Source organism: Microtus pennsylvanicus, chromosome 1, assembly GCF_037038515.1.
Source record: "Microtus pennsylvanicus isolate mMicPen1 chromosome 1, mMicPen1.hap1, whole genome shotgun sequence".
NCBI classification, from domain to species: Eukaryota; Metazoa; Chordata; class Mammalia; order Rodentia; family Cricetidae; genus Microtus; species Microtus pennsylvanicus.
Genome location: NC_134579.1, coordinates 192,895,339 through 192,907,456, shown reverse-complemented (window position 1 = coordinate 192,907,456; position 12,118 = coordinate 192,895,339). Strand labels below are relative to the sequence as shown.

The 12,118-nt window shown below is 43.6% G+C and overlaps 1 protein-coding gene across 1 annotated transcript in view; it reads left to right on the top strand.

The window, feature by feature from the left end:
• The window catches only part of Il20ra (interleukin 20 receptor subunit alpha), a 39,765-nt gene extending 29,320 nt beyond the window's left edge, over positions 1-10,445 (top strand). Inside the window, exons 3-7 of the mRNA XM_075959282.1 lie at positions 1,597-1,775; positions 3,059-3,231; positions 3,844-3,988; positions 6,355-6,494; positions 9,254-10,445. Coding sequence (XP_075815397.1) covers positions 1,597-1,775; positions 3,059-3,231; positions 3,844-3,988; positions 6,355-6,494; positions 9,254-10,018 — 1,402 coding nt within the window. The 3' untranslated portion in view covers positions 10,019-10,445. The remainder of the gene's footprint in view (positions 1-1,596; positions 1,776-3,058; positions 3,232-3,843; positions 3,989-6,354; positions 6,495-9,253) is intronic.
• Positions 10,446-12,118: the final 1,673 nt, after the last annotated feature.

Here is a 12,118-nt window from a genome sequence, read left to right as displayed (position 1 = left end):
TTTTTATTGATTTTATTGAGTTCTACATTTTTCTCTGCTCCCCTCCCTGTCTCTCTCCTCCCCTTCAACCCTCTCCCATGGTCCCCATGCTCCCAATTTACTCAGGAGATCTTGTCTTTTTCTACTTCACATGTAGATTAGATCCATGTATGTCTCTCTTAGGGTCCTCATTGTTGTCTAGGTTCTCTGGGATTGTGATTTGTAGGCTAGTTTTCTTTGCTTTATGTTTAAAAACCACTTAGGAATGGGTACTTGTGATAATTGTTTTTCTAGGTCTGGTTTAACCTCACTCAAAATGATGTTTTCTAGCTCTAACCATTTGCCTGCAAATTTCAAGATGTCATTATTTTTTTCTGCTGTATAGCACACCATTGTGTAAATGTATATATTCAAAGGATGCTCAATCGTGCTCCTGAAGTTTGAATGCAGACTTTGCTCTGGGTATTCCTGCCTAAGCCATCCACGAGCAATTTGAGCATTGACTCCAAAATCACTACCTCCCACTCATACCTGTCTCTTGAACCCAGAGTGCCTGCATTTGGAAGACTCTTAACACACCTCAAACTCAGCCTGGCACTGCTGAATTTATTAGATTTTCCTCCTCCTATCCTTCCCCTCCCCAATTTCCCAAACTCACTCTTCTTTGGTGATCTTTATCAGATAAATTATAATCTCTGCTCTTGCCCTAACTGGGAAGATGTATTTCATCATCTTCGGTGTGTGATCTCTTGCATGCACTCAGTCACCTGGTCTTGGCTCCTACAAGTTCTTGTTCATCTCACTACCACTTCCGACTCCTCCAGACTGCCCTCTAGAGGCGACCACCACACACTACATTCTCTGGAGATGACTGGTTGGCCTTCTAAACCGTGCCTTTTGGCTTGTTCCCCAAAGCCCTGCTTTAATCCCTTCAGTAGCCTCCGGGGCGACCCTGTCTCTCCGACTGACATATCACTCGACTGAACGTTTTATGCCGCAGTCTCTCTAATCTGAGAAGTACTGAAAATATTTCCCCTCCCCATTTTCTTTGGATGTTGGTATTTTAACGGCAACAACCACAAGAAATTATAAACAACCTTCTCAATTCAGTAGCAATATGGTGATGGTACACTCTCACGTGCTGCATCCTAGTAAAATTTCCCCCAGGCTCTTAATACTTAGTAAAGTTTAAATTTTATGAGAATGTCAAAGTAATATCTCTTCCAATAAAAAAGACTAACTTTCCTTAATGCATCCATCACTCTAACCTCATATATGTGATATATAGTAGACTAAAAACTTAATTACTAGATACTGATCGCACAGTATTTAAAAATGTTACTGTCGCTGAAGTCTGAAACTCCAATATGCTTTCAGGCTGCACTATCCACATTATAATTCACAGAAAAGCAACGTGTTTATAGAAACTCTGTCTCATGCTCCTGACAGCTAATAAAAATATCGACAACAGCCAAAGGGGATTCCGGTCGACCAGAAAGACAGGCATCTGTGTTTTGCTGAAGAGACAGTCTCCCATCCACTTTTCTTAATGATGTTTTTAAATTGTAAAACCTGCAAGGGGCCTCATTTACTAAATCATCGTTTCTTTCTTGGCAGATACGGGCAGAAGGAATGGCTGAGTGTGTCCGAATGCAGAAGCATCAGCAGGACCTACTGCGATCTTTCTGCTGAGACCTCAGACTATGAGCACCAGTACTATGCCAAGGTGCAGGCCACTTGGGAAACCAAGTGTTCCGAATGGGCTGAGACGGGACGGTTCTATCCTTTCTTAGAAAGTGAGTAACACCGCTGTCCACTGAGCATGTTCTAATCTGGATTCCTAGCACGGTACTCTGGCCTCATGGGCAACTTTGCCCAGGGAAAAGGGTCTGCTTGACTCTGGTCTGTGGAGCAGGTTGAGAACCAGCCCTGCATTTCATGTGGGTGAACCCCAGAGTCAAACCTGTAGATTGATAGGTTTGGCCAAGGTATCGTTAAGGTCTCTCTCAGATTCCGAGTTAAAAACAGCTGCCTCTAATACCAAACTTTGATTTTGTCTTATCATTTTTTTATCATAGAACAGGCTATGCATTCAAAAATATATTGTGGGTGAGTAAGTCATGGATATGTGCTCTGATTGCACTGCAAAATCTCATTTTTATTAAACGTGGTATTGTGCTGTTTTTTTCTAGGTGTAACTCAGAATTAACGCAATATTCTTGCTATTTGCTTTTTAGTTTTTTGCTATTTTTTCTTTTTTCTTTATTTTCCCTTCCTTTTTTCTTTTTTTTTTTTTTGCCATTCTTTTTCCTTCCCCTTATATGTGACTGACCCAACCATGAGGGATGCAGGCAAGGCCACCATAATGAAACATCCAAGGCCACCGAGGCCCCAGGGGGTGGTCCCTTTTCTAGGGGTCTGTCAGGTCTGTCAGAGGTTGATGTCCCATGTCCTCAGGTCAGATCCGGCTCCTCTGTTTTTCAACAGGGCATAAGCAAAGAATGCTACTTATATTTTTAAAATAGCTTCTAAAAAACAATATTTTTGACACATGAAAATAACATGAAGTTTACATTTCAATGTCAGGGGCTGGAGCAATGGTTCAGCAGTAAAGAGCACATGTTCTTTGCAGAGGACTCGGGTTTAGTTGCCAGCACCTACGTGGCTCACAACCACGTCTAATTCAGTTCCACAGGATCCGACACCCTCTTCTGGCCTCCACTGGCAATGAGTGTGCTGTGGTATGCAGGCAAAACACCCATACACATAAAATAAAAATAATTTTAAAAATAATCTAGAAAAGATTTTTGCAGACTTCAGTGTCTATATATAAAGTTTTCCAGAACTCCAATCCTGCTCACTTATTTACACTGAGGCCAATGACGGCTTTTGAGCCACAAACTGAGTAGAGTCCTTGCAGCAGAGATGCTGGGCCTGCCGAGAGCTTCTGGGCTTTTATGGTGAAAGGATCTCCCATAAAAGGGTGGTTTTAGGTCTTTGATCCAAGAAGGGTTGTGCTGTAACTTTATCTCAGGGTTGTTTCATGCCTGAAGATGCTAACACCGTCTTCTCCTCTAAGCACAAGTTGGCCCGCCAGAGGTTGTCCTGAAAACGGGCGAGAAGTCCATCTCTATTGTCCTGACAGCACCAGAGAAGTGGAAGATAAATCCCAAAGATGACCCTGTCTCTATGCAACAGATATACTCCAATCTGAAGTACAACGTGTCTGTGTATAACAGTAAATCGAGAATGGTGAGCCCTGCCGGGGATGGGGTCTGTCCTTTGGGCTCCCTTTCTGTGCTGCCACAAGCACGGGCAATTCTGCTGCTTCAGTTCTCTTCCGAGAAGGTGGTAGCTGATGCTATTCAGAAGAGATATTGTACAAGATAAAATGAGAGCTGAGGAGAGTTCCAGCCTTTCCCTGCTGACGCGCACTGCTAACAGTGCATGATGTCACAGTCGGAGTGTAGGGTACTCGGGCATCTCACCTGGGGACGCTTCTTTACTGCCACATCATCTCTCAGACACTTTCCAGGGATTATAGATATATGAATATATAACATGCTATATAATGTACACATACATATATGTATACACACACACACACATATATATATATATGTGAGCAAGAAGGCAGGACAAAGTTAAGCAAGAACTCTACCTTAAGAATGGGCCCACTTCTAACTATGTTCTGCTCAGCTAAATGAAAATACATTTTTAAAAATACACTGAGAAAAGTAAAAGCTTATAATTTATGACAGGAAGGATCTGGTGGCATCTTGGCCCTTCCCTTCTTCCTCGAGCTGACCTGGGGTGGTCCTGGGATCTTTGGCTCTAATCTCGGTTTGCACTTCCCTGCTCCAGTGGTCCCAGTACATCACCAACAGCACACTGGAGATCACCTGGCTGGAACCAAGCATTCAATACTGCATCCATGTGGAGTCTTTTGTCCCAGGGCCCCCTCGCCTCCCTCTGCCTTCTCAAAAGCAGTGCTTCAGTACTTTGAAAGGTAAGCTGTGAGAGATTTTAGCTAGCTTCAGGAAAGAAAGCTGATAAAACAAAAAGTACGACAGTTTAGATAGAGTCTATGAATATCAGGTTTGAAACAGTAGTACAATGTCTACTTCTCTAAATGCATTGAACTATCTGCCATTGAGCTTGGTCACTATTAGGGAGGGTTGTCACAACATCTGAAAACTGTCGGCAAGGCCCAGGACTCCAGTGGCAACCATCCTCCCCAATTAACAGAGCTTTCTACCTTGAGAAACAGAATTAAGAACTTTCATGCGAAATGGGTGGTGGAAGCCCATGTCTTTAATCCCAGCACTTGGGAGGCAGAGGCAGGTAAAACTCTAAGTTTGAGGTCAGCCTGGTCTATAGATCAAGTTCCAGACAGTCATGGCTACACAGAGAAACCCTGTCTAGAAATTTAGAAAAAAAGAGCCTCCAGGCCCAGGCCCAGGCCCAGTACTGCCCGTGCCCCACCTCCACCCTGTTGCTCTCCTCTTCCCTTCTATTGTACCTGGGACTCTCACTTCACCATGCCATCTCTTTGGCAAGAAAGGATGCTCTACCCGAATATACAAGTAGAACTCAAATGCCAAGCAAGCAGGAAAAAGACCCAAAGCAGGCTGGAGGTATCAGTTTTGTGTCTGGAATAAGTGCTGTGTTTCCTAACAGTTTGATCAGTGCCAATAACAGGTCATTTACCTACCATCCAATGGAGCTTGCTTACTCAACGGGCAGAGCTAAGACAACTAAATACAGCTCACCCAACATCTTCTCTGTAAGAACATGGAACCCAATTTCCTCACCAGTGCAGTAAAAGGAACAGATACAGGCATACCATATCTAGTACTGAAGTTTCCCATAATACCCCACCCAGTCAATGACTGAGCATACCTTCCAAGACACTGCTTCCTTTATTTAAAAATAATCAATTTTATCTCTTTAGGGACTATGCCTTGAAAAATATCTCTGCTCCAGAAGTTTCTCAACTAAACCCCCCAAGTGAAAACAAAATGTATCAGGTTTATTGTAGCAAATGTGTTATGTCACACTAAATGCCAGAAATTGTGGTGATCTTCTTAGGCCAGGATCAGCCTGGTCTCACAGTGAGATCAGGGGCTGTGCTGAGGGCTGAGCTGCCATCTAAAGCAGAACAGGTCCCAGCTGAAGTAGGACAAGTATCCAACAACCACAGCATTTGCACCACAGCCTTGGCACATTTCTGTGTAAGCCAACGAGCACTCTCTCTGCGGACCCTGGAGTCAGTAAAAGAGGCTTCAAGGGATGCCCCTAATGGATTTTCCCACTGGTGTGGTCGCTCTCTCCCCATCACTCTCATCATACACACATCCGTTTCCCATTTACATCTGTAAATGGCAGTTAGTGAGATAGATGCTACACTGTATTCTTTCCATCAGACAGCATCCAACATCCACATGGATGAGAACACTCCTGTGACACACTGGCTGATCTTATTAGTATATAAAGGATGTCAAGGGTTTTGTGGTTTGTACTAAATTTGCATGGTCTGTGTGTGTGTGTGCATGCGTGTGCAAGCGTGTGCCCAGTGTGTATTTCTGCAGCACTTTAGAATTCTACAGAGAAACAGAACCAATAGAATATATATAGACACAAGAGAGATATTAAGGAGTTCACTCTCGTCATTGTGTAAGCTGGAAAGTACAAAATCTTTAGAGCAGGCATCAATCTGAGGACCCTAGGGACAACTGGCATTGTAGTTCATTCCCAAATGCCACATGGGAGTAGAATTTCCTCCTCTTCAGGCTCATTGGTCTCTTTTTCTTAAGAGCATCTAATTGAGTATATGAGACTTTTCTACATTATAGAGAACAATTTTCTTTGCTCTAAATCTACTCTTTAAAATGCTAAATCTCATCTACAAACGTCTAAAGAATCATCTGGAATAGTGTTTAGCAAGTATCCATGGCCTACACACGTTGACATATAAAGTTAACCGGCACAACTTCCAAGCAGTCCCCATGAGCTTCACAAAGGTGCCTGACTAACTCAAAGGGAGGTTTCCCATGCCTGGCACTAGGGATTTCACTAAAGAGGGCGTTGCTGCTTGGTTTGAAGAGCTGTGAATTCCTAGGCTGACAGACCCATGGGTTTTCACATACATGAGCCAGGACCAATGTCAGAGCATTAGAAAAGATTTTGGAATGCCTAATGTCTTATATTGGGAATGCAGACTTACTATAAAGACATGGGTGAGTTTTGACAGTGCCTTGAGACCTTCATGGTCAGAGAGATGGCAAATTATGAGACCCCTTACTTACTTAGCTTCTCGGCGTCTAGCTGAGAAACACAACTGTTCAGTCCTGACCTGTGATTTTTCTTTAACAGCTCGAATGTCAGCATTGAAGTTTAAAGTCATCTTCTGGTATGTTTTGCCCACGTCCGTCATCGTCTTTCTTCTTTCTCTGATTGGCTACTCAGTTTACCGTTACATCCACGTTGGCAAAGAAAAGCACCCGTCGAATTTGGTGAGTGCTTGGCATGGGGCAAGACTGTTCTGACAACAAAAAGAGAGAAGAGCAGGATCAGAAGAGATATGGTTTCACATCAGAGCCAAGTGGCTTAGATGGATTCTAAAACACATTCTGAGCTGAGAGCAGCTGAGTAGGAGAATCCTTCCATAGTGTGTATGCCATCCTGGGTGATACCCCCTGTACCCCAAAACCCAACAAAAAGCAGCTTTTGTACTGAATCCACTCACAGATATACCAACACTAAACCCTCCTCGGGTTTGGAACACTTTTATAATTAATAAGTGCTTGAGATAAGGTTGTGGAATAAACAGATAATTTAAGTCATGATCTCTCTGTCATTCTCCAAGTTCAAGCCTCTTAGAGACAACACATGAAGGTTAAACAAAAGAAAACAAGCTTTTGAGGACTTATGGGGTAGAAGGAAGCCCTGAAATCTTTAGTATGGAGGATCCGTTTTCATATTCAAGGGCATGAAAGTAAGAGCTGGGACACTTACTATGGGCAGAGAAATTAGCAGAGCAAAGGGAGGCATATAGCATGCTGGGAAAGTTTGTCATATGACCAGCCTATTGTGTCCTCCGTGAGCAGCCACACTGGAGAGCCGACACTGGGCTGTGTCGCGGGAGTATTTGGTGCTGTTCTCGGGACTGAGCTTTCTTTGGTCTTCAGAGAATTTTCAGTAAGGTTCTGAGCTGCAATGCTATGACCACCATTTTGTTTTAGATCTTCTTGTAGAAAATAAAAGCAACTTGTTCTAGTAAAGCAAATACAGCTAAGACGCTATCCAGGGGAGAAAAGATGACAGTCTCAAAGAGGAGAATGGGGTATGGGGATAGGGATTTGGACTCTGGAATCTAAACACACTTAGGAGGCACATGGTCAGGACTTGAGCATACACTGCAAGAGGAAGCAAGATGAAGAAGCAAATGAGATGTTCTGGGACCATCTGGTGAAAAGGACCCCATGGGCTCAGCAGTTAAATGAAAGCATGTCACGGGGTGACAGGAAGATTGTACCTTGTCACTAATGCTTCCTTCAATAACAGGCACCTTCCATGTACCCCAAAGCAGAACAAAAATTATGTCTGTGTTGCTCAGGGTGGAGCTAGGGCCCTGCACATGCAGACAGTTCCGCCTTTTAGCTCCATCTCCAAACAATTCTTTATCTTTTCTTTTGAGACAAGGTCTGACTAAATCGCTTCAGATGGTCTTTCCTCTCTTAGCCTCCAGAGTGTCTGGGGTTATTGGGGCCTTATTGATTTTCCTTATTCTTGTATATTCTTGACATGATTTAGAATTTTTAAAAAAATCTCCCATAAACTAGCAGATGAATTGCTTATTTTTTTCTTTTCCTAGCACAATTTGAACATTATATTCCTGTGCCCAGTCCTTTCTGGTGTTGTAATAGAGTGCTTTGACTAAATCGATTTCTGAGAAAAGGAGTTTCAGCCCATAGTTCCAAATTACAATGTAGACAAAGGCTGCTTGTTTGTTCTCAGCCACCCAGACCCAAAGTAATCACACAAAACTAATTGCAACACTGCTTATATTAGCTCAGCCTTTTTACTAGCTGACTCTTACATCTTGAATTAACCCATTTCTATTAATTTATGTATCACCATGAGGCTCATGGTTTACTGGTAAGGTAAAGTTCTCCAGCATCTGTCTCCTTCTGCAGCTACACGGCGTCTCTCTGATTCGGCCTTCTTTCTACCCTATCTCCTCTTGGAATTCCCACCTTACCCCATTCTGTGCTGCCATGGGCCCAAAGCAGATTCTTTATAAACCACTGGCAATAAAACATATTTATAGAATACAGATGGGAATCCCACATCATTACAGCCCATCATGGGGAATGGGGGAAGATGGTGGGAGCTTGAAGCAGAATATCACAGAGAACAATGGTTTAATGCCTCCAAAGCCCAGCCTACGGAAAGATGCTGACCACGTCCAGGGTGTGTCCTTCCACCTCAGCTTAACTAAGGAAATCTTTCACAGGCTTGCCCACAGACCAACCTAATCCAAGCATAGAAAGTTCCTCATTGGGGCTGGAGAGATGGCTCAGAGGTTAAGAGCATTGCCTGCTCTTCCAAAGGTCCTGAGTTCAATTCCCAGCAACCACATGGTGGCTCACAACCATCTGTAATGGGGTCTGGTGCCCTCTTCTGGCCTGCAAGCATATGCACAGACAGAATATTGTATACATAATAAATAAATAAATATAAAAAAAAAGTAAGTTCCTCATTGAGTTCCTTCCCAGGTGATTCTGTACTGTCAAGGAGACAATAAAAACATCATACTCCCTTTCTGAATCCTATGTTTATGCCTGCGTACATTTCATATCCATGGCCTATCCAGGAAAGGGCTAGTGGTCTGGGCAGCCCCAGCTTACTAATGGCAAACAGAACACGCTTTCACCTGCCTTACTCATCAACAGTCCTCATCTAGCAGAGTTTTCAATCTTAAAGAATCGAGAAGATTCTAGAACTTGATTGACTCACCAGCAGCCCCCTTTTCAGTCACCCCACCCCCACCCCGCGAACCTCACATCAGATGCTCACCAGTGATGCAGTTCACTTCTGGTTGTGTTTTGTGGATGGAGTGAAGTTTTCTCTATAGGCCGAGCCTAATTCTCTTTGCTGAGTTGGTAAGAGAGGGTCTCACACTATCCAGCAACACCGGAAGTTCTAGCTGGCTCTGTTTGTAATCTCTCTCCGAAGTGAAAAGATGAAGTTCCTTCTCTTCTCTCTGCAGGTTTTGATTTACGGAAATGAAACTGAAAGGTTCTTTGAACCTACTGAAACAATTACGTTCAATTTTATCACCCTCGATATGTTGGATGATTCTAAATGTTCTCAAAAGGATATGAGCTTACTGGGAAAAAGCAGTGATAGTTCCAGCCTGAATGACCCCGAGCTCCATGGGAGCCAGGAACCCCATCTGGAGGAGGTGGAGGGACAACACTTAGGATACTCTTCGCATTTGATGGACAATGTCTGTGGTGCTGAGCGAAGCGACAGAAATGCTTGCCTAGGCCAGCGTGAATGGCTTAGCGGCACCATGCCCACACCGGAGGCAGACACCGAGCCCGAGTACAGTGTCCCAACTGATTTCTACAGGGAGGCCGAAGACCACCAGCTCTGTGGACAGGAAGAGGCATCCAGCACAGGGAGATTATCTGAGCCACAGGCAGCTTCAGCAAACTTTGGTCCGCCTCTTGAAGACCTACGTCCCCTGGGACAGAAGCATCCTGGCTCAGGAGAGGGGCCAGAGGAAGAGTCATCTACAACACTGGTGGATTGGGACCCCCACACTGGCAGGCTGTGCATCCCTTCTTTACCTAGCTTTGGCCAGGAGTCTGTGGAATACCGACGTTATGAGAGAGACCGGCTGGCAGAGGGTGGCCTTTTGTCTAGACTCTATAAGAGCCAGGCACCTGACAAGCCAGAGGACGAACATGAGAACTATTTCCTGCAATTTATGGAGGAATGGGGGTTGAGTGTACGAATGGAAAGCTAACCCCATACGTTTTGTTGGCTGACTTCTTAAGTGACGGGGCATGTGCCTGTCAGCAAATGAATGAACCATTCCAGGGGGTGAACCACGGAAATAAGTAGGTCAACCCGTGTTCAGATTCCCCAGCATTAGACATGACTGTCTTGTTTCTGTTCACACACTTGGTTGACCCTGCCACCTCCAGATGGTTGACTTCTACAGGACCATCTTCCCAATCCACAGCAAATCCTGGAGTACAAGGAACTTTCTGGAATACAGAGCCCTGGGCTTTGTTGTAGACAGAGTAAGCATTTCCAGTTTGGATGGGGAGTATGTACCATGGTCAAGGTTTCCTATTTTCTAACAAGTACGCCTGTGCAGTTACGTTCTGGATTTTTACCATATGCATGTAACACTATCCAAATGATTTCATAAAAGTCACGTATTTTATAAACACCCCTTTTCTATAATTTGTTGATTGTGTGAATGTTAGGATGCTCCAAGATGTACCCATGCCACGAAGTGGATAGAGAGTGGTTAGCATATAAAGGACATAACTCACTGTGCAGTCGTGATGACCCAGGCTCAGAACGAGCAATCAGGCCAGCCTTCATGCTTCTGTCTTCCGTAAGAGGCAGGGTTTATCAGTTTTGGGGCAGTTTTGGAGTGTGAGCTACATGGCGGTTCTTTCGTAGTCAGGATAACACCCTCTCAGTAATTTAGTGGGGCCCTGTGTTGCCTAAAAGATCTGCCACTGTTTCATTTATTTATTTATTTATTTATTTATTGCCACCGTTTCTTAATAGAATGCCACACTTGTTTGGGGGGGGAGATGTATTGTTTAAAATACATTTAAGTAACTGTAAAATGTCCCACTCTAGGGAATGTCCCAGAGATGGAAATGCTGAATCACTAACCATTCTACCGGGACAGTCAATAATGTCCAGTCTCTTAGGGAGATGCATGAATGAATATCACCTCACTACATGATAGTAAAATCCGTAGTAAGTAAACACAGGGCATAGGAAAGCAAGTTAAATGACTATGTGAGGAAGGGTTTATTAAAGTTTGACATGGTTCACTCTGGGAGCTGAAGTACATCATAAAACACCTTCCTGGTAATTCCAGTAACTACTCCCATCGTCTCCCCCATTTAATTAAATTCTACATCACACTACATTAAACACGACAGAATCTATAAAGCCGAACCACGTAAAACAATTGAGGTTTCCATGTTTTAGACCTACAGGAATATCAACGCCTTATGTTTTTGTTTAATTATGAACTCAGGCCACTGTGCGTCTTTCAGGAAGACAGATATCATCCTATTTCCTTAGTCATATGTTTGGCAGAAGCAGACAGCTCTGGTAGGAGAGATGGATTCTGGGGTCATGGTCTTTTGCAATTATCCACAAATCCAAACAGTTTCTGATTTAATGGTTTAATTTAGAGCATAATCATATTAATCAGAGTGTTCTGTTCTTCTTGGTCTTTGTAGAAATGATTCTGGTGGCTCGGAAGAACAGATTTATGCTACAAACTGGAAATGAAGTTCAGGAATAGAAAAGACTAGGTTGTTTTGAAAAGCAAAAAGGAAAATAATTGATGATAGTTTGGCTTATTAATTTCATTCACAAAATATTTATTTGTTTATGAAGTGCCTACTAAATCCATCAATGTCCTCATCTGTGAAGTACAAATAAAAACTTCCTTATCATTGGTTTGAGGGGGGAAAGAGCTAGGCTGCAGGGGACACTTAGAGCAGGGCAGCGTGTGGAATGGCGGCTATGGCCTCATCTTTATTCTCTGCCGAGTCGTGTGCTCAGCATCAGAGCCAGCAGCCATCCTGACACGAGAATGATGCAAATGTCTGCCTTGCCTAACTTGGTTTTTCTCACCTGAAAGCACAGTGGTGATTTGCTTCCTTCTCTGCGCCGCCGCGGAAATCGTCTCGTGTTGAACCACATTTTCTGCCTTTAAAAGAGGAATCTAGTTCTGGGTTGTCTTTCTGTCTCTTGCCATTCTAAGCGTATCAGAAGTGTTCAGGGTTTCAGTATCTTGGAACATGTGAACATACACACAGAGGAAGACAGAGATAGGAAGAATCCCTGGCTTAGGATTCGA